Source organism: Oenanthe melanoleuca, chromosome 4 (assembly GCF_029582105.1).
Source record: "Oenanthe melanoleuca isolate GR-GAL-2019-014 chromosome 4, OMel1.0, whole genome shotgun sequence".
Taxonomy (NCBI): Eukaryota; Metazoa; Chordata; class Aves; order Passeriformes; family Muscicapidae; genus Oenanthe; species Oenanthe melanoleuca.
The window spans coordinates 14357272-14380549 of record NC_079337.1 but is presented as its reverse complement, the minus strand read 5'-3'; the positions used below and the strand labels follow the sequence as shown (position 1 = coordinate 14380549).

Sequence of the window (23278 nt, the reverse complement as noted above, 5' to 3'; positions counted from 1 at the left end):
AAAGTGTGCAGAAGCTGTGCAAATTCTTTATGTCGTAGAACTGAGGATGAACAGCACTCTTCAGCACAGGAACATTTTCAAAATGCTGTGCTGGATACTGAAGTCCTGTCATTCACAAAATATATCTTTTTCACATATCTAGTCTGCCAAACCTCCTCCGTTCAGTTTAGAATTTTTTGGTGCTTTTTGAGACAAAAAAATTACATGGTAAGAATATAAAAATATTCTTGAATCTTCTATTTTTCAAAGTTAGTATCTTCAGCTGTAAATTATGAAGATATGCTACCAGCAGATAAAATGCTTCTGTTAATCAGAGAGCCTTAGGGATTGTGAGCAAAAACTGAAATCAAACACAGTTTTTGGGTAGGACTGAGGTAGGATCAGTTGCAACTCAGAGTAATCTGCTGAAATGATTCCCTCTTCTTCTTTCAAATAATGTGTTTTCATTTAAATTACATAGCATGGGGCACAGAGCCCCTGTGTGAGCAAGGCAAAGACAGCTGGCACAAGGTATTAATAGAGATGCCTCTTTATTGCAGAGGTTTGGCCCTGCAATTTAGAGAAATAGGCCAGAATCATGAGAAGGATAACAGGGCAGCATTTTCCCTGCTGTTCTGTTGAGGTCAATAAGTGGCATTTCTGCTGATTGAGTTTCAGTTTTGGAAAGTGTCAGAACAGTTTTGTTTATATTGTGTATAATGAACATATCTGTGTATATTTGTGGAAAATCAATAATGGTATAAAATGCCTGCCTTCAGTTTTTACCCCTTTTTGCAAAACAGGGATGAAATGTTTTTATAGCATTGTGTCTCACCAGACATCTACTGCAGTGAATTTGTAGGACTCATTAAATATCATAGAGGACGAGATGCCCATAAATTCACTCAAATGAATTCATGAGCAGTTAAACTACTAAAACCTGATTTTCCCTGCATTTCTTGCTCCTGATTAATTACACTTCCAAAAGTTATTCAATGTTGAAGGACGAACAGACAAGTTTTATTCCATTCAGAATAAATGGAGGAGAAAAAAAAAGCTAAAACTTCCATCCTGCTTAGCAATGTCTGCAGGAATGGCAGAGTTTACCCTGAGATGCTGCAGGACAGGAGCTGTCTCAGCCTGCCCAGCCTGCAGTGTGCTGACAGTCACCTACAGGTCCCTTCACTGGGACTGCAGTGGCTCAATGTGGCACCTTTCAGATGTACTCCACTGTAAGGCAGGAGGGATCAAACTGCACTGGTGCAGCTCACAGAAGGGTTTGTTAGGTAACAAATGCCAGCTGAATGTAAAATCTGGAACAAGAAAACAGCAGTGATAGCTAAGCAGATTTCAAGCACCTTATGGTGATCAGTCCAGCCACTTCTTACTTATTTTGGAAGTATCCTAAAATGTTATTATATTAAAAATCTTTTCATAATGTGAATGGGGCTAAGAGAAGTTGAATTTTTCTTCAGTGGATGCATTACTGCTATATAAAGCTGTGGCATACATTTAGAACTCTACTTTTAAGCAGATTTATTTGTGGTGGCCAGCTCTGGCCAAAAAAAGCCAGAAGACTCTTTTAGTGTTAGCCACAACTAAAACCTAAACAAAACCCTCAGACCTCAAGCAAAAACCAAAGGAAAGATATGCAAACAAAATATATTGTAAAAGTAGCATCTGTTTTGATAAACAATGCATTTTGCAAGACAGTTATTCAAGCTGATGGGTTAATGAGATAAAAACATAAAATTTTAAAAATTCTAGTGTTGTAAAACACCTTCCGATGAGGTTTGAATCCAGTGTAAGATTTTATCTTCTGTTTGTTTCCAAGGCTCCAACTTGTGTATTGGCAGTTGTAGGTACTTAATGACACAAAATCTAAACCTTCCTCTTTGTCATTCCCTAAAGAACAGAGTATTGAGGACAAAGAGGATCAGGGGGAGCACAGAATGACTGATAGAGAGTCTTTGCACTCATGAAGAGAGGTTGGGGTGTGATTCCTTTTATAGCCACATTTACAAGGGCTTTAAAGGCTCATCCTGCTTCAGAAATGTCATATTCCTTTTCCTGTATCCCATCATAATTCACAAATTTCTGCCCAGCCTGAGTTAAACTCCCTGTCATTCAAAAGAACATGAAATCTGTTTTTATTCATGTATCCGTTTGATTTCACACCAAATCCCAGAAACGCGTTGTAGGGAAAAAAAGATTATAAAAATACAAGATTTCACAGAGAAATAGATTAATTTATTCAGCTGCTCATTTCTACTCCAGTATGTTTGGATTGAAAAAGGAAATGCAAAAAAAAAAAGAAAGCACTTGGCTATGCAAGTAAAATTGGATTTTGTTCCTTTGTTTCTGGGAAACAAGGATGGGTTTCTCTTAAGTCTTCCTTGACAGAAACACAGTCTTCCTTAAGTTTTGTTTTATTTAGGAATTTCTTATTTATATTAATTTTCAGTAGGTGGATCAAGGCCAGGCATCCAAGCCACTATTTTTGACTGAGTGAACATATAATTTATTTTCTAGTGCTTTTGTTTTATCATCTGTCAAATGAAGGAACTCTGGAGGCCTTTACAAAAGAACCTATTTTTGTAGAACATCTAGATCCTTCTTTTGCATGGGGCCCTGTCCTTGGAAAGGGGAGAGGTCTAAAATCACCAGGTTTGCAGTAAACAGTCACTTGCCTTGGAAATAAATTTACTATGCACATTATTGCAAGGAGTTTATGCATAGGGTGTGAAAACTCTCCTGTAGTCTACAGGAGGATGGAAAACACGTGAAGAAAATTCCTTGTCTAAATTCAGCTGTTTTTCATGGATAGAGACTCATTTTTGTGCAGAGCAGCTTTGTGACACTCACTGCATGCTGCAGCAGCTCGTGCTACCATTTTGAAATGGAGCAGAGGAATCAATCAGCTGCTTCACAGTGGGATGAGTCCTTGCAAGTGATGTCAGTTCAGTTGGATTTAAGTCGATTTATCTTATGTTTAGTGTCTATGGGAGCTGGAAATGACATTGGAAAACACTTAGGGTCAGTCATATCTGATTCTCTGAGCATCTGTTCTTGTTTAGGGAGCAGGCTCAAACCAACTTATGATACAGGGAATTAGTGTCTTTCTTGGCACTGAAAAGCAGGTAGCAGAGCTGGCTGGCTGTGCTTTCTGGACATGTGGCTTTTGCAAGGTTCAAGACAACAAGGAAATGTGTGAATATATTTTATATATTCATGTAATTTATGTATACATTTTAAAATCATATTTCACACCTATTTAGAGTCTGGAAGATATAACAGAGTTAAAGCAAGCAAGGTGCTGTAGCTTCTGCCTAGTTCAGGGCAGTTTCCATTTGCAAGTATAAAAGTATAAATGTACATTTGAAGTACAAATGCAGTGGGAGGTGACTCCAGCTACCCTTACACTCGCTGGTCTGTCACTTGCTCAAACTGCAGTTGCCTTCTTGTGCTGCATAATTCCTTGCCTGCTGCAAGAAAAGAGCTGAGTGTAATTGGGATTTTAGTGGCCAACAGATGTTTCAGAGACAGAAAACCATCCCCTGCTGAGCCCTCACTAAAGGCTGCCACCCCCTAAACAAAACCATGGTAAAACCCTGAAACCTTAATCCCAAACTCTAGAGCTTTGGTGCATGACCGAGTTCTACTTTTTTGTCATTCATGTCTACATTTCCAGTTTAGGATAGTAATCCAGTGCTCCAGTGGGATTGTGCAAGGGCTGTGTTATGCTTTATGAGCATGGGCCTGCACTGAGACTAATGCAAAGCTGCACTGTGCCCATGGGAGCTCTGGGAAACATTTATGCCTTGGGCACACACACTAAATGATGGGATTTTCCTAGAACAAAGAGGGCATTTGGGCTTATATCTCCCTTAAGAGCCTTCTCTTCTTTAGATGACCATGGGCATTATGAACACATGTAAGGGGTGTGATTATTATTGCTACTGATCTGATAGCCTGTGTGCACAAAGCTTTGCAGTGTTTGTGCACTCCAAGCTTGTAGTCTGGTTGGGATGGGTTATCAGGCAGCTGGGCTAATGATTTATGGGGAATAGAATTAATTCAGTGTGAAAGGCTGGAGAAAATGAAGAGTATTTATCTTGCTATTTTCTTGTGAGCCTAAAGAAAGCTTGGCACTTGGGACATCAGAAGGTTTCTAGCACTGGAGGAGCTCTGGTAATTGAGTCACAGCTGAAAAAGAAGCCAAAATCATAGTAAGAGCAAGCTATGGATTATAGCATTTTAAAGATTGCATAAGAAGGTTCTAAAAGAAAGAGCCTGAGAATTATTCTTGCACTTAGGGAGTCAAAAGCTGTGTTCTTGTACTTCTTAAATTCTTTAGTATAAGTATTCATGTAAAATATGTGTTTACCCTTTTCATGTACTTTGTGACACTCATCTTGGGTAGTCCAGTCCAAATTCTTTAAAAGTAATATTTAAGTTTGCCATTCAAGTTTTCTTTGGTCTTTCTTTCCCTAGTGCTTCCTTGCATTACTCACAGAGTTCTGGTGGCAAAGATTGTCTCAGGGATGCTCAGTTTGTTCTTGCTGGGGTACACCTCACCTTATTAATTTTGGGGGGAGGAGTCCTCAATCTATCAGGGTACCCAGGTAAATCCAACTTGTTCCTTTATTGTCTGCAGCCCCCTTGCCTCACTGGGCCAGACACCCACAGCTGTTGTCCCCTTTCCCAAGAAAGAATAGAGTTTCTAATATCATGTCACACTTGAGTTACATTCAGCACCTGTGAAAATCTTGGTTTCATATGAGGTGTTGGACCTTGCATATTTGTGCAGATTTTGAAAGCCTTTTATCTTTGGCTCTGGGCCTTTCTTCCCCAGCAGAGTCAAATATTTCTGGAAACTTTCTTCAGCAACCCAGGAATAGGAGAGGCAGAGTTACCTGTTTGTCTAAAACATCTGTGCTTCAGCTCTGCTTCAATCAGTCACAGCATTTCTGTGTAACTCTGAGGGCACCCATGCTTTGATGTGGTGCTGTGGGCCTCTGCCTGAAAAATCAATTCCAAATTGTTGTTTACCCATAGCAGGGAGATTTTCCCTGCAGTCAGAAAGATGTATGAGCTAGTGTCTCTGTGTCTTAGAGGCAATGAGGAGGGAGGAATTATGAAATAGCCTGTTTTGGTCCCTGCTTTTTCTTTTCCCAAATGGTTTGTCTAGAAAATTGCAGACTTTGCCTCTTTGGCTCCTTTTTTTTCCTTGCTGAAGAAATTCCTATCCCCTGCCCTTATCAAAGTCACTTTGTCCCAATGCTACAGAACAAAGAGAACCAAAGAAGAGAAATTAGTTTCTTGTGGTGGTTACCTTTTGTGTTTTAACATGCTTTTCGTTGTTTTACTTTTATGCAAGAACCTAAAAGGAATATGACATGATTTTGATCACTCCTACCCTGCCCAGCCTAAGTTCACAAAACTGTAAATTCTTTCCTAATGTGCTAGTTTGCAGTTGTCTGTATAATAGGAAACTAACAATAACCTTCATGATTCTGTATTTATGCATTAATCACCTACTGTATTTCTGGTTTTGCATATGGAAAAGCAAATGGCACTTGCAGCAACACCCCTTGGCAGTAGCAGCTATGCTTTCTTTAAATAGCTCATCTCCCATTGTTTTGTGATACTCTGGAACTTTAACTGTACTCAGTCCATAAATGATTATAGTTATTATACCTTGTGCTTTGAAGAACTCTTACCCAGCATTATCTACAGCTAGACTGGAGCAAGGAAACACCCACTGTTGCTGGGTTTGTATCTGCCTAAATCAAAGGGGTGTTTGTTTCTTTAGCCATTCTCCATCAGCATGACACATTCTAAACAACAGCAGCATAGGTGAATGGCTGCAGTCCAGCAGTAGACAATCTCTTCTTTCCAGTTATTGATCATCAGAAACACAGGGTATTTTCTTACTCCATTATGAATTTTTCCTCATATATTTAGGGTTTTAATCAAAAGAAGACAGAAAATATCAAAATATTTTCTGTGTTGTGTAAAACAATATGTAAGTGCCATTTGATATTAACAGCTTGCAGAGATTTTGCAATAAATTCTGTTTGCATCCTGGAGATGAGTTGTTCTAGTAGTGTTTTGTTGTGGGAGTAATTAAAATTTGCAAATGTTAAAGATTAGAAGGGGGAAACACTTTTCAGAAGCAAATGAATCTGTATTTTAGTTGTTTGAGAAATAAGCTGTTTTGTAGCTGCAGAATTTGCAGTGTAATCTGCTCATGGCTGCAGCCTTGCACTCCATACTAAGCTGCTTATATTTTTTAGAGTAAGAGTGTTTTTAGTGATGTGGCTGCTATATATTAATATATAAATACAAACCCAGGCAGGGATTGAGCACCCTAACTTTTCAAATAAATGAAGCAACTCTCCTTGTTTTGATTAGAAAGTTTGGATCATAGGAGTCCTTAAGTCCTTTCCAAGGTGAGTGATTATTTTGACTCTGTTCCTGAATAACCTTGAGATGTGAATTAGCTGGCTCAGTTCAGTGGCCAATCACACAGCTGTTTTAAAGGTGTGAGGATAAATACAGATGTTGCAGCTGAGCAAGTTATTCCACAGTGCTGAACAGCTTTTCATATCTCCATCATACACACTTTGATACAGGAAAGATGAGCATTGGTAGAATATAATAAATTTTTTATCAAATAAGTAAAAGCATAGCTAAATATCATTTTTGTTGCATAATATTTTCCCCTTTAGTGACCAAACCTGTCAATTTTTCCCCTAAATTGAATGAAACTGACAAAAATTGCTGTTTACTACAGTGCCACATAATAAAGATACCCTGAAACAGGATCTATAACAGGATCTAAGTGCCCTGCCTTTCATACATTTGTCCCAAAGTTAGAATTTTGCTTTTGGCTGGGATATTAATTCCTTTTACAAGCACCCTTCATTAATGGGGTGGTTAACATGTGTAACAGAGCCGCTTGTAAGAATGAGATCCAATTACATACAGTTCAACTAATCAGAAATTAATTCCAAACTATTCAAACTTAAAAGATATGTTTTAATCCAGCCTAATAATTTTCTTGATGCAGACAGTAATTAAGTATTTTTCTCCATGTATTCCATAAAATATAGGTCATTTTCACCAGTCATTAAGTGCCAGGGACATCTGTGTTGAAAGCAAATGTAACTGAATTTGAATTAGGTTTGGAGGTTGACTTGAGAGCATATTAAAAATAGTTTTGATGTGATTCAGTACATACCTTCAGGCAGCTTTGCCACTGACATTTATCTAAGGAACAGCTTTATATTGATTTTATTTTTTTAATAGAGAAAAACAAATTTCCGAGAGGGCAGAATTTTTCATTCAGCTGTGCTGAGACATTTACCTCAGTCTTTTTCTTTTTTCCTCAGAAAGAGAAAGCAGATTAAAATCAAGTGCCAAAACAGGAAAAATGCATCCAACTAAAAAAAAAAAAAATCCTTTCACCATTGTGGTAAAGGTTATCTTATGTGAGGCAGGCAGTGTTTTACTGTGCTCATCTATTTCCAATTAGCTTCTCCTTTTTTTTTTTTTTTTTTTTTTTTTTTTTTAACAGTAGTAGCCATGGTCTCACACACTTACCACTCCAGGTTCATCCTATGCAAATTCAGAGCTGCTTCCAACATCAAAGTTTAATTTCACAGCTCTAGGAAGAGGCTAGGATTTATTTGGGGAGTGAAGATATTCAACTGCAAATGAAAAGATGGTATGGGAGATCATAAATCATAAATCAACATAAACTTTGGCTAATTAATCTGCTGCAGCATCTTGCAGGAGTGGGGTCTTTTCCTCATAAGAGCTGTTCATAACAGTAAATATTACCTCTGGATGTGATATCTTGGGCTGTATATCTTGGGCATTTAGACCAAATATAGTCAGGGGAGGAATTCTGTCTCATAACTGGCCAGAGAAAAAACAAAAAGCTGGGAGCAAGAGCAGACTTAGAGCTCATTTGTTCCTGTCTTCTGCATGTGAGCTGTGATTGTTATGAATATCTGCTTACAGTCCCTTGTCTTTTCAGTTTGTTTGTTCTTTTTTGTTTTGTATACATTTCCTTTTCAGTGCTATTCCAAAATTATTCTTTCCTTTTCACTCTCTTTTCCAGCAGCTGTTTTAGAGCTACTTGCATGATTCTTGTGAATTTTAACATGCCATCACTTCTCTTCCCAGTAGAGGATGATCTGTTTCTGCTGGGATATAACCTTAATAATTACATTGTTCTCACCACTGCTTTCCCTGGTTATTCCAAGAATAATTAAAATGGGAGTGTAGACACAACAGAAAAGAACTCTTTTGCAGTAGGAACATTCTTCTCAACAATTATTAATCCACTTGCAAATTTTTGTTCGTATTTATCCTCTGAAATGTCTTGAAGCTTCTTGTTAAGCACTGGGTTTCCTGTTGCAGTGCTGTGCATTAGATCTAAAAGAAAAATATTATATAAAAAAAGCTGATAAGCCCAAAGATTTGGTCTCTGAAGTGAAGACCAATTTGATATGATATTTGAACATGTATATCCCCATTATAACTGGCAGCAATTATATTAAAAATGTGGGCGAATTGCAGGACTTCTTTCTTGAGCCATCATGTTAAAGATGTCAGAGCCCATGTTTGAAATTCTGTAGGAGTTTGAGGATCAGACTTTGCCATTCTCTACTGGCACACTTTGTCATGCTGTGTGAATTTGTTCAGGTCTTCATTATTTCCTGCACTCTTGTTTACACAGAGCAGAATAGCCAAGTTTCAGTAAAGGAAAAATATAGTTAAAGGAGTTAGAACATTACTGAAAGCTTCAGAGAACTTATACTGTGGTGAGAGTATTTTCAGATGAAGGAGAGAGGAATTCCAGTGCTGGAAATGCACAAAATTATTCAAACTCATTTTCAAAACAGGAAGCATTAATAATTAATGAGTGTTGATATTTGAACATTAGTGTTTTTAAAGAAGGTTTTTAAGTGACAACTGAATTGATCAATTGCCCCCTATCATTGAATTAGGACAGGATGGGGTTTTTTAAATAACTTTGGGTAATGGTACTATTTCATGAATTTTTTTTTCATGCCCTGAATCTTTGTGTGCATGAATGAAATGTAATGAGGGATTAATAAATTCTTTAATTCTCCTTTTGTAGAACAAGTAGAGAACTATAAGTCAATGAAGTTAGGAGGCACAGTCACTGTACCCATTGTGCACATGCCATGTATTTGGCTGGTAATATCAAATAAACAGAAATGCTGGATTTGGTTACTTGATATGAATTGCTTCCCCTTATTATTGAGATTATCACAATTGGTGGGACTTGGCATAAATACTGGATGTCCTGTGATTCTTTTACAACCTTCCAGTTTGCAGCCACGCTATGCCAGGTTCAAATCTAATCAAGTTTTACTTACAAGTAAAACTCCTACTTTATCTCCAGCTGCCATCTGATTCCTGTTTAAATTGGAACTTGCACTTTTAATTTTTTTTTTTATTATTCCATGTGGGGATACTTTTTAAATTAGGATTTTAAGCATATGTTTCCATTTTATTTTGTTGTAGGCATGTAGACCTCTTAAGTCTAGTGCAGCCTGGGTAGAAAACAACACTCCTAGGCCAAAAGACTTAATCTGACTGGGCCAAATTGCCCAGACATTCCCTGGGTGCCAATATCATACAGCACTGATGGTGAGGAAAGAATTCAAGGACAAGCAGAAAGGTTTGCTCTGGGAGGCTGTATTTGAGAACTGCAGCTACTGTTGGTTTTCTAGTCTGTTTTAACTGTTCTTATTGCATGGTTTCTTCTCTGTTCTCAGTAATTATACTAATAGTATTGATTTAAGCATTTCAGTCTTCAAAGAGCTATTTGAATAATAATTAGGTAATCCTCTGACCCCTGGAGAGACAGATAACCATTTTTAAAAGTAAAAAGTCCTTGTAACAGAAAAGGAGGATTTGATAAGAGCACTGTAGGTAAAGAGAAGTTTATGCCTGAAATTTGGGCATGTCTTTGGTCCCCATTCTGTTTGCATAAGGAAGGCAGAGTGGAGTGAAGAAGAGGATGACAAAGCAGCAGGCCAAGCCTCAGTGGATGCAGCCAGCAGTTCACTTGGGGGCTGTGACTATAAAGCTCAGAAGATATTCAGGATTTTCTTTATCTTGCCTTCATGGCTCCTTTCATTCTCCTGGTTTTAGTGCCTCCTAGTTTTGCTTTGCCTGAAAGTACATCATGTATTTCCTGCTGAGTCTTGTGTGTTTTTATGGGTTCTGGGATGCAGGTGCCTCGATCGTGATGAAGATTTGGGATCCAGTTGTGGCTTTGGTGTTTCACAGACAGATTTTCTGCTTGTGATGTTACTGCAGTCTCTGGCTTCCCAGAGTATTTTATTCTATCAGCAATGTTCTGTTCTCCCAGTTCTTCCCCCCTTGGGTGATTTCACTCAATATTGAAAAGGTACAGTGTCAGAAGCGAGGTAAAGAAATATGGGATGCTTGTGCTCTCACGTAAAGCTCCAGTCCCCTGGTGAGTGATGCTGTTTGTCTCAGTAGCTTCTTGTTTTATAACTGCTTTATGTTGTAACACAATTATCTCAGCATCAGGCCAGTCCTTTATTCTGACACTTCTTAAACATCTCTAGTGATGTGGTGTCAGCTCGCACCAGAGGAGACGTGATCAAGGAGATCTGTGCAGCTGAGTGTGAATCCGTTTTCTGCCTGAAGGAATTAGAAGTTACACACATGCCTGATTACTTACAGGGCATCGAAGGGAACCTTGTATGAAGTACTTCCAATCATGAATTTAAGTCTTTTTTGTCCTGGGTACACCCTTGTGTGCCATGGAAAGGTGGCATTCATTCCCACTGTGCAACAGGAGGAACTCAGCTCCATAGTGATTCATTCCATGTATCCCATGTACAGAGGAATATGAGTATTGATCTAGGCCATTAAAACATATCATGCTTCTATTATTTTATAAGCATTAACTGCACACAAGGACAACATCATCAATTCTAAAATGTATTCCAGTTCATAAAACTCACCAGTCTGTTGTTGTGCCCAGGGTGACTATTAACAGTCACAGTAATTCCTGTGGACAGCTGAGGAGCTGGGTGTGACTAGTAATGCATACATAATGAAAAGGATGTCTTCTCAATAGACCCTCACAGCAAATTCAGGAAGAAAACCAAGTTCCCCCAATTTTCTTCCCTTCCTTTCTTCACTTTCCACCATTAAGCTCTGTCTTGAACATGGCATATCATGGCTATTGATATTTCAGTCATTGATTATTATAGCAATGTAATGCATACAGCCAGTGATTATATCTGCAGCATGACAGTGTAATTACCTGCTGGCTTTCCAGAAATCATTGGCAATATGACTAATGATAAAAGCTTTCTTTTTTCTTCTTCTTAAAAAAAGCTTCCTTTCTTCTTTTTTAATATAAACCATTATAAACCCTCTGAGGAATATGAGACTCTGGTAATGACTCAGTGGGCAGTGAGACAGCAATCTCAGACACTGTAACATGATGAAGAAAAGGTCATAAACTTGCTTTCATAACAGGATTATTCATATATTCATTCATTAAAAATTGAACACATGTGGGAGCATATGATGCATTGAAGTTGGCAAGCATTGGTGAATACTTTCTTGTAGTTTCTTTACTCCTGAGCAATTGGTGTGAGTTGAAATTACTCCAGCTTGAGTCTTGTCTTATTTAGTGCCATTTACACTTGGAGTTAGTTGTCCTTACTGAAGACAAGTGCCATAAGTAGCTACATAGTGTTTCAGAATCATAACTTTATGGAGTGATGGTTGGATGGTTGTTTTGTTTTCATTTTTAAGTCTTTACAATGAGCTTATATTTAACAGGAAAACATGAAGTTGTATATACCCTATCTAATTTTAGCTAAAAGTTACTAAATTTTTCATTGTACTGTTAGCAGATTTTTGTTGTTTTTTTGTGTGGTTTTTTGTGGTTTTTTGGAGTCATGCAGAAGAATCTATATTCTCCAAAATCTTGTGACCTAGCTGCCCATCTCAGCCTGATAACATTGCTGGGGGTGTTTGTCATTGATGTGCCATGCTGGAGTGTAGCTAGGACAGGACTGGCTAGGCAGAGCTGGATGTGGTGCTGTGGAACTAAATTCAAACATCAGTAACAGGGTGCACAGGGAGGCCTGTCCACTCTAGTCTGTGGCTCCCTGGGCCAGAACCAGCTGCCTGGGGAATCCAGAAATAGGCTGGGCATGGAGGGGCAGACTGTGACTCAGGGGTGTCTTGAGTCAGGGGTGATATTTCTGAGGTTAGTAGCCTTCAGCAGATTTCTTCTTCTGTGAATTTGCCTAATCACATTAGTGCTTATGTTGACTTCTGGCTTCCACAGCAACATGAGACAGAGAGCTTCACTGTAACAAAACAGTGTATGAAAAATTATTTCCTATTGTTGATGCTAACTCTGATAACATAACTTGGTGCCATTTTTATTTTAAAAAAATGGAAAGGTGTTTTCATTTTTCAGTATGCCACTCATTTTATGTATCCAGCATATTTCCACTCAGACAGATCTTTTCTAGGCATAAAAATATCTCCCCAGTCTGTGCAGTTGTTTTGTGTAAGGAATCTCTTTGGCTTTGGACCCTTCTCACTGCTCTTTTCTGTAGCTTTTCTAGTGGTAGAACATTAAGTCCAGAACAGAACTACATGGGATGTTCACAAAGTGGATAAATTTACACAGTGATGTAACTAATCTTTCCATTTCTATAACTTTCCTAATACTTGTCAACTTAGGACTTGTTTTTTTTTTCCTCCCCATAATAATAAGTGTTTCCTATTCCCACATTATTTAGAACATTATTGACCTGATTTTTTGTTGTTGTTGTTGGTGTAAGAATATGCAAGTGACATGGTAAACTTTGGATTAATGGCACAAGTTACTGTGAAGTTTTCCAGATTTAACCAAGTTATATTTGGAGCCTTAACCTTGAAATGCATTGGAAAGAATTAAAGAATTTTAATTTAAAATCTTTCTTTAAAAAAATTAAATAATAGTTTACAGTTCAGTGTTACAACATTTCTGGTTTTCACAAGCTGGGTAGCAAATCAGGTTGTTTTTAGAATCCAAATGGAACTAGAGCTGCATTATATTTTCACATCTGCAGCCAGATAAGATTTCTATGTCTATTTTTCTTTAATTGCAGGTATTTATGAGCCGCCATTTCTTGTATTATTGTGGTGAACCTACTCTGGATGTGAAGATTGCCTTTTGTCAGGTGTGTGTTCCTTACAGGTAAAACAAGGTACAGTATATACTTGTACTTCATTTTTGCAATATATGCTATAATAAGAGAAAAACAGAAGTGAGTTTCAGCAGCTTACTAGTTATAAAAATTAGAGAAATGCATCGCAAAAAACTACTTTTTTTTTTTTTTGTTTTTCTAGTTTATTTTGTAATTTGGTCTTAATAACTTCTGATTTTGTTTTGGTAAACTATCAGTTAATATTCTGAGGTTTTTTTAGTGAAAAATAATGGCACGGTTTTCAAACAGAAAAGCTGCAAGTTAAAACTATTTTATCTTAGTCTCTACTCTTCTGAGACAGAGCCTTTTACACTGCAGCCTGTGACTATAATTTACCTGTACTGGAAGTGAAGCAAGAGTAATTAAAATTGTGGTGTTTGTCTTGTCTGCCATTGAACACCATGAGCTGTTGAGGTCCTGGAGCCTTGAGACTGCACTAAAGCCAATTCTGCATTTCTACATCATCCTTGAAATTGTTTGGTCACAATGTATAGAAGCCCACAAAGCTGAAACTAAATCTTTGATGCAAAGAAAAAGCTTATTGATGTATCTAGGTTTTGGTTCTCTTGGTTAATTAAATTAATTTATTTAGTCCCAAATCTGTGTGCATAATTTTCACCTGTGAATGAAATTACTTTTTTGCTCACTTCTGAACAGTGTTTTGTGCTTGAATTCTGTCTCATCATAGTTTCAAGGTTTTTTGGGAGATGGGACATCAGTAATCTAACTAACTGGAGAGATATTAGGGACATTCTTCACTTTTTGGGGCTGAAAACAATGCTGCATTCTTAGAAATGAATTTATGAGAAACACTTTTTTTTTCTTTTATATTATGCATAGAGTCCAAGTGAAAGCACAGTTGTTAAAAAGAAAGGGCTGTTACTTGTGTGTAAACATTTAACATTAAACAGCAACAGGTGTTGGAAAATTTGCTTTATGTTTTTTAACTAAGGGACACTAAATATTAATTCTGCTGAGAAGGCTGAGTCTGGGCTTAGGAATCATCAGCTCTGGGATGGGGCTTGGCTGTTCAGTTTGATAATCTGCTTAACTGCCTTTTCTTTTTTATCACCCCTTCTTCATGTGCCTGTGTTTAGCTGGCTGAATTCTTCCACTGGCAACTTTGTCAAACGTAGTATTTTTGTAATGTTTTGACAGAGTTCGCTTCCAAAAAAAAAAAAAAATTGCAAAAATTTTGCAATTGCAAAAAAATTGCCAAAAAGGGTTGGGTTTTTTTCTCAGATTGTATAAGAAAAGTGTTATTGGTGAAAAAATGCTTCCACTGTGCAGAATAGAGGTTTTTTTGCATAGCTCTCTACTCTTTTTTACTTAGACCATTTTGGATGCATTTTTATCACTGAGATTAATTCCTATTTAAAGGCTGCAGCAGGTACCCAGAATGGCATCATCCACTAAGTACATACAAAGGAATACTATCCTGACATTGCAGGGAACAGAATCCCATCCTTCAAGCACTTATCTCACAGATACCTTTTCAAGGTCTTCAGACCTTCAGGTTGATTCTCTTGAGGATAAAAACTGGTTTAAGCTTCATGTTAATTTATTCTCTCCATAAAGATAGGCCCTGATCCAAATAACAGCTAGAACTATGTGCAAGAACAGTCTCTAAATTAAGTGTCTGGTCGCATTAAGACCTGTCTTGGATGCTGTTCATTTGTATTGTTTAGAGTGGGATGGGGCTTATATCTCTGTCCTTGGTCCAAGCATCCAGATCTTTATTTAGAGACTAGGAGTTGTGTCCAGGTGGTAATATTGTTTATTCCATTCTTATTCTTGCTTCCACTTGAAATTTATGCCTCACTGCAGACTTTCTCCAAACTGTTTGTGCTGAAGTGCCTTTTAGTACTGGGGATGTAATTTTTCTTTTAATATATATTTGTGGCCTAATAGGCATAGCTTTATGTGCTGTGAATGAAAGTGACATATACATAATTAAAGGCTCTTCCCTTTGACATAGAGCTTATGTCACTGAGCATCCTAGTTTTGTACAATGAAATGCTAACTCTGCAGGAATAGAATTTTAAGGATTTCCAGCTTAAGGAAAAAAAAAAAAAAATGGCCCTTCCTGAGAAACACTCAGGGGCATAAGTAGGGTAAATATGTACCTCCCCACCCCTTCACCCTGTTTGCAGTGTTAAAACACTCAAGTCTGGAATTATTGGACATGGGTAGCCAATTCACTTTCTGAAACATGAATTTTTTTAAGGCTGAGGAAAAGGACATCTGCTTTTCTGTCATAATAGAAAAGTAGGACAAGAAGGCCTATGGAATTTCATTAGACTTCTGTAAGGCTGTAAGGTATCAGCAACAAGCTTTATCTGTAGGACCCTACACATTTTTATTGTAGCACAGGCTAATGCAGAGTAGTGTATTATGAGTTGAATAAGACATTCCATTTTAATACTAATATATTAACAATATCTAACAATTCCAAAAGAATACTGATTTCTTCATCCATATTTTTCTCTTTTTAATCTTTCAGTGTCTTTTTAAAAATCAATATCAAGACATGCATAGACTGTCAGAATTTATATGTTCCCTAAGCTGTAGGTATATGGGATACCTTTATTTAGAATACAACTCTAAATGTAGTGTGTCCTATGGTTATTCTATCCAATGAGAGATTAGTTGGTATTCAGAAGTTATCAACAATTGATATATTAGATTTCTGTGAATAAAATGATACTTCATAGGGTCAAGAGCTGTCTGTTTCTAGCTAAAAGTGTGATTATTTAGCTCTATCCAGTCTTTATTTGTAAAAGGGAGACTCATTAGCTGTTGTCTTCACATCAAATACTGTAATTATATAGTTCTATTGAGAAATCTATTTCCTCTCCTGTATCGTTGGCTACATTTTGCATTTGGATCAGTCCTTCCAACCTTAGGAGTGATGACCAGGGCTGGATGTCAGCTGTGTGTGAGCATGGAGCTCTTCAGGCATCAGGGGGATGAGGAATCTTTTGAAGTCATGTTTTCCTGTGCAGATACTCACAGATTGCTCTGTTAGAATGGCCTGGAGTGAAGGACACACCCCTGGGACACAGTGACTCCTGAGCAATAGATGGTACCACAGTTACAAATGAGCTTTGCAAATTTGGTGCCTGTAAGAAGGAAGGAGTTAGAAGTACTTAGAGCTCAGTAAACATGTGGAGGACAAGAGAACAACAAGTAAATAGTGCTTTGCTTCATGTTTTGAGTAGATAAAATTGAAAAGGAGAAGGCAGGCTTGCTGCTTTGTATGTAATCAGAACTAGGTAAGAGCTAGGTAAGCTGATGGAGTTTTGGTATCTTAGATAGAGAGAAGATAGAAGACATTGAACAAGGACAGAGTATTTAAACAAATAAACAAAAAACCACAACAACAAAAAAAACCTCCAACCTAAAAAAAAAATACCCAATCAGCACTTAGAAATATTATACTACATTTAATAAAATGCTTTAATATGATGTGTTGAAATAGAGTGATTAAAGAAAATGCAAACAAGATCAGTCACTGATCAATCAAGGCTGTTTTTTGCAGGGGTCAGCTGTCTATTTGAAAAGCTAAAAGCAGAAAGCCCCCTGACTGGGGGCAAGGCAGCTGGAGAGAGATTGAAAGGAGGCTGGAAATCAGCTTTTAAATCCCACTCAAAACACAGGAAGGCTGGGTGACTAATACAAGCCTCACAGGAGCAGTATGAGGTGGAAGAATGGAGAACTGTGGTGTGATGTGTCTGGTAAACCAAAATCTGTAATATTCCATCCAGTCACACACACACATGATGAAACCCTGTGTAGGAGATTGGATCACTGTCTTTGGACTCCTGAGCTCAGGGAGAGCAAAAATAAGTGAGAAGTCTGGCTTTATGGAGAAAAAAAATAGGTAGAATTTCTGCCATAGTTGTGTCATATATAGAATACACAATTTAAATTAATTCAGTTGATCTTTCTGTGCAAAGATACTCTGCATTTCTCAAGCGATAGCTTCTGTGTCCATTCAAATTTACACAGAAAAACCTGTTAAATTCAAAGCAGAGAGCTCAGTAAATTCATGTTCATGCCAGAATTCTGGCACTTGAAATTTCTGTGAGAATTAGAGCTGTGCAAGTGGGAGTTTAGCCATTAAATTCACAGTGCTGTCAGCTTAGCAGATGCACCCAGGTGAGCAGGGCTTGCCTCTAATGCACATTTTCAGAGCTGGCCAGAAGACTGAGGGTTTTACCATACTCATGAATTTCAGTCTGTACAACATTTGACTTTTAAGGTTAAATTGTAGCTTTAAGATATTATCCTTTTGCATCCTGGGGGAACCAAAGGCATCCACCTCTGAAATGTGCTGTGGTCCAAACCAGTTTCTTTGTCTGATATGGGGGTGAAGATGTGGGGGAGCCATTGTGATGTCTGGCTCAGAGCATCCTCTGAGCTCTGCTCCATCCTGCTCACCTCTGGGCTCTGTGCCAGCTGCAAATCAGGAGTCAGCCTTTCATGCTTCCATCTGATTCTTTCACTCACCTGCACTGGAGGGCTTTAATTCATTTCAGCAGCCTCAAACAGGTGTTCCTGCCAGGATTTCTGTGGGCAGACTGGAAAGGTAAAATTCCCTCTGCTGATGCTGCCAGTGGAATCTGTGGCAGCACTCACTGTCTTGGAGATGCAAAAGAGGGCAATTTGCCTTAAATTGCTGCTAGCATGGTTTGTATTTATTAAAGCTGAAATGTATGAGAGGCTGTGCTGCAACAAATTGCCATATTTTAGGCTCATCAATAATAGAAGGAATGGTGTTCAGAAACAAAGGTCTGTCAGTAAAATATAATAAGTATAGCTATTTTGTAGGATAGAAATGGGCAAATAAAATGGGGTATCAGGAAGCAATTCACCTTATGATATAGAAAATAACATATTTTATTTCTGTTGGGCTTTTTAACTCTTGCTCTCTGCACTCTGAAAGAAAGGAAAAGAGTACATTTGTGGCTCTGTGTCAGGCAGTAAGTTGAGTTCCACTGAATTTTTAAATACTTCTCCTTTGAAAGAAAATATATGCCCTCTAAACTATAATGGTGAGAGTGTCTTTTTCCTTCATCTCAAATGCTTGAGTCTTGACAGTTTATTTTCTTTTCTCTTTCTCACTTGTCAGATTACTAAGCAAACATCATTGCAAATGTGGCTACGTGCTTAAGGGAGCTAAAAGGATAGTTAGGTTTTCAGGGCTGAGAAACTTTCACTTCTCTTAAATTTTTCAGTGTGGAGGAAAGAGCATGGAAAGTGGCATGGGTGAATGTGTGTGTGGGCATTAGAAGTTTTCAATTAGGAAAAAAAAGGAGAAAATAATGGTTAGTGCATTTTTGTATGTGTGAAATGGAAGCCGAGTTCCTGTCAGTATTGAAGTAACGTGATTACATTGTCCAAATGTTTATGGAAACTAAGGATAAAAAAAATTTCCATGCATAGTTTGTCGCTGAGCAATAATCTTTTATCTTACACAGAGGTCTGAGAAACTTAGATGTGTTTTGTTCAAAGTTTCACACCTGCAATGTTTACTGTTAATCTGGGGCAAGTATTGTAGCTTGCCCAAGTTCATTTGAAGTTCATCTGAAAATTTATTAATTCATTTGGATTCACTTTACTATGTGAAACCTACACATTTTTACTGTGCTATCCTGGTTGCAATGTGTATCTATCAACTTCCTTCCCCCATGTATTTCTTAATGAAGTGCTAAGTCCTGGTTTCTTATGATGTTGGTCTCAATCACATTGGAAAGGAGTTTTGGCTAGGTGCATCTACAAATGGTATATACTGGAAATTCCTAGCCCTGGGTTCCTTTCTGATGCCATATAAAAGTTCTAATTTAAGCTGTCTGTACAGGACTTGTAAGCATTGTGCAGTAAAACCTGAATCTGAAATAGCTTAGTGGTGTACAAGGGAGTGTCTGGGGGAATATTAATATCTGTATCAACACCAAGGCTTCTGGAAAGGATTTAAATGAGCACTCAGGACGTAACAGGAGAAGAGCAAAATGTAGTGTATAGGCTTCTTTAAGATGAGCTATGTGAATTTGAAGATTTGGAGAAGAGCATTTTCATCAGGGTTTGAAACTAAAACTAACATTGACATGTTCTATAAAGAGTATGAATTCCCTTGCTAAAGGGAAAAGATTTTTTTACCTTAACTTTGGAGTGAAAGAAAACTGCCATTTCCTTGTCCTCATTGGGAAGTGGCTGTTGAATCAACCAGAGATGGTTCTTGATTATGTGTCAGCTTGGCTTGGGGATCTGATCAAATGTGATTAATCCAAAAATGCTGTTAATTCATTGACTTAGGGATTTGATGTAAGTCAGCATCATGACAAGGATAGTTATATCATTCATCTCCTGTTGTTATGAAAGTAAGCAGTGCATTGGGCTTTAGTAACCTTACTATGCTTTTAATTTTTGTTTTGCTTATTTCTAATTTTTGGTAAAAATTAGAAAGTATAGAGTAAGGGTTTTTTTGTAGTTTTTTAGCAGTGTGGGTTTAAAGTGAGGAGGCAGCTTATTTGATTACCTGGAGCTTGGCCTATCTACAAAGCTGAAATTTTTGTTACTCAGAGTAGGCATTCTGCTTGAAGTAAACCTCAAACTAAATCAGCCTGCCTTGAATTTGGAAGTAATGCTTGGTGTTTTTTTCCTAGCAAAGGCGTTATGAGACACAAATTTTGAAGTAGGAAAAAAGATAGTCATCTAAAAAGAAAAAATAATTCCATGGAAAATGAAACAGTCTTTACCTTCCTCTCTGACACAGAGTTAGGAGCAGATTGTCATAGGAATGGTCTGTGTTGTGCAGAATGTGCTCACATTTGCATTTTCTTATCAATTGTAGTCTTCTGGGTCCACAACTTTAATTGCTGTTGACTGAAGCAATTGGATATAATAATTATCCATATAACTGAGCTACTACTGAGTGGTTCTTCTGAGCTGTTTTAATTGATTTTAAAGACATTTCTGGAATTAAAAGACCCAGCTGCTGGAACTGCAGCAGTTCAGAAATCCCACTGTATGCAGCATGAGTTTCCTGAGGCTAGTAGCTCACAGATCAGGCTAATTTAAAAGCAAGTAATTTTTTATTCTAGACATAGAGTGATAAAATATGTGCTCCCTTGTAGCTCCATACCACACAACAAGCTGCCAGGTGGCTTGGGAATGAGGACACAAACAAGTTGTGGCAGGCCTGGCTCATCCAAGCCTTAACAGAGTCATCCATTTGTTTAAAGAATTCACTCTATCTGTACTTCCAGAGGAGCTGGCTGGGAGTCAGGCTCACTCAGAATTGTTTGCAGAGTAATGGGTGTTAATGCTGGGTATGCCCTGTGTTTTTCTGATAATGGCATCAGGAAAAAGCACGCTCCAAAAGTGTTTGTCTAGCCAGAGGGAGCTGTGAAATTCCTGTCAATCAGCAGCATGTTATTAAAAATACTCAAAAAACCTCTCAATTCCAGGTCTGGTATGAATACCTGGGCTGAATAGCCAAATTTATGCATCTCTCTTCACTGAATGGAAGATGTTTTAAGACTAAGGCTACATAATGTGAGTCAGGTGTAGCCTGTTTGTCTTCCAATGAGAAAAATTCAAACTTCTTTCAGAATCATTTCACTCTCTGGAAGCTTCAATTTAGTGCTGTGTCAGTGTCCATAAATCTCTCTCTTTCTGTGTTAGGGCAAGGCCTCCCCTGCTCTCCCCCTCACAATGTTTGATGAACAATTAATGTAAGGTTTCCACTTGGTCTCCTTAGATGAGACTTTGTGTTTGAATGAAGAGCTGCATTTAGTAAAACATTTCAAAGTCTCTAAATGAGGTGTTTAGGGTGATGCTGCCCACTGCCAAAGGGCATTTCAGTCAGATAATGGACAGAAAAATAATAATTTTTTGAAGACAAACCTTAAAATCCAAGTTCTTTGCAAGGTCAGTAATCTGTTTTAAATGGCCAGATTTTTGGAACATTTTTGGAATGATGTCCTTTTTAATTGAAAGAGTAATGTAATCAAAATCAACTTTGCTTTTTCCCTGCTCCATCAAATTTCAACTTAGTAGTCCATAAACACATAATACATTATCAGGTTTTTTGGGGGAAAAGGAATTTTTAATAGAGCAAATAAGAAAATTTATAAGCTGTTTGGGAGCACTGAAAAAAAAAAAAAATGCATAGACAGAGGCATAGCTGTTTTTTTCGTCCTTTATAGAAGGCATTTGGACATATCTTGACTTCCATAACTGAACTGTCAACTCTTTTAGGGCAAATCTGTTGTAATATGTTGAGTTTTTGCCTCCTGTGCTCAGCATCATGTACAATAGAATCCAAAATTGCAAGCACTTAATTCTGATTTTTATCTCAAATTGCTATAAATTTGCTCCATAGTCCATAGGGAACTGAGCTCAGCAGTAGTCATAAAGTGGTTATAATGTAACTTGCTGCATGGTAATTTTATAAATTCGAGTGAGGGGTTTTTTTAAGTCTTGTAAAAATTATTCGTTTTTAATTTTACAGTTTTGGGGAGGAACACTGCTTTGCAATGTTAGCAACAGTGCTTGGTTTTGTGCCATGAAAATTGGTGTTTGCTGCATTTGTTAGGTCATGAGAGCAACTCTCCCTCCTATCCTTAGGAGCCCAGAACTCTGGAAATCCTCCAGAGCTTCTGAATAAATCTCTGTGATACTGAGCCATGTTGGGTCACAATTTGTCTCATTAACTGCTCTGGTTTTTTGCATCCCCTGTTGAAAGGCTCTCAAGGCCTTCATCACCTGCTCAGGGGAAGTTTTAGCACTGGTGGGAATACATTTTCTTGCTCTGTCTGATCCATAATGAAGAGCCTGATTCCTGTGCCTCTTGTCCCACTTCCACACTGATGAAAGTCACCTCATTTTAAATTAGTTGCAAAACAAAAGAGGGCAGAACCAGCACGAGCACATCATCCAGTGTCATGAAGCAGGAGTGATGGCAGGCAGCAACTGTGTCACCAACATCAGCTGGAGAATTCACTGGTTTGCTTTAATCAGTGCCTTTTTATGGTGACTTCCTGCATGAAAGAAGGTTTGATACAGTCTCTATGAAAATGAGCCAAAAATGACAAGAATTTACATTGAAAAATCAGGCTGACAGTGCTTTATCAATATTCTAATGTTTTGCCAGCCTTGGTTTCTCCCTTTTTACCAATCCCTCTCCCCCTTCCCTTCTTCTGTACGACAGGGATTTGGGAAACAAGTGGATGTGTCATACATTGCCAAGCATTACAACATGAGCAAAAGCAAAGTTGACAACCAGTTCTACAGCGTGGAAGTTGGTGACTCGACCTTCACAGTCCTCAAACGCTACCAGAACTTGAAACCCATCGGCTCTGGGGCTCAGGGAATAGTTTGGTGAGTATCAGCACTTTCTCTTAGGATGCTTTGAAACACCATTGGCGTTTTGCATCTCTTCACAGTTTGCCAGCCACGGCCGTTGTCTAAAATTGCAAAAATAGCAGTCAGGCAGCAGAGCTCCTGAGGCAGAAGGAGCCCAGAGGTTTGCTGATAAATTCCCCAGCTGGTGAGAGTGATAGCACTGGGTTTGTTCCTCCACACAGCAAAATGGAGCTAGCAAGAAAGCAGGAGAGAGATTTTATCTTAATTGACAACTGTGGCACTATCTCCAGAGGCAGTGCAAATAATATCCCAAGTAAACCCTGTAATTTTAGTCTTTCTACAGTAAAAATCACTGAGAGCAATACAGAAACTTGTCACATCCCATAGCATTCTCAAATAGTCAGGGTGGAAGCCTTTCAAATTGAGGTAACTGCTAATGTTTCCTTTATTTCTGGAAAGTGATGTTTCAGTGATGTGAATAATGTGAACAATGCAATTTGAATTTATCATGCTCAAAAATCGTGGAATCCTGGGTGGCTTTTGCCTCTGCATTTTTAGACATGGCTTTTTAATGTCTGTGGCTTGTATTTAAATGTCTGTGTGCAGGTATCTGTTGCCTGTTT

The 23278-nt window shown here is 38.0% G+C and overlaps 1 protein-coding gene across 6 annotated transcripts in view; it reads left to right on the top strand.

Annotated features, from left to right (window-relative positions):
- The window catches only part of MAPK10 (mitogen-activated protein kinase 10), a 138063-nt gene that overhangs the window by 51140 nt on the left and 63645 nt on the right, over window positions 1-23278 (top strand). For all 6 annotated transcript variants that reach the window (XM_056490560.1, XM_056490564.1, XM_056490563.1 and 3 more), the window contains 2 exons: window positions 13185-13256; window positions 22501-22670. In XM_056490560.1, coding sequence (XP_056346535.1) covers window positions 13191-13256; window positions 22501-22670 — 236 coding nt within the window. In that variant the 5' untranslated portion in view covers window positions 13185-13190. The remainder of the gene's footprint in view (window positions 1-13184; window positions 13257-22500; window positions 22671-23278) is intronic.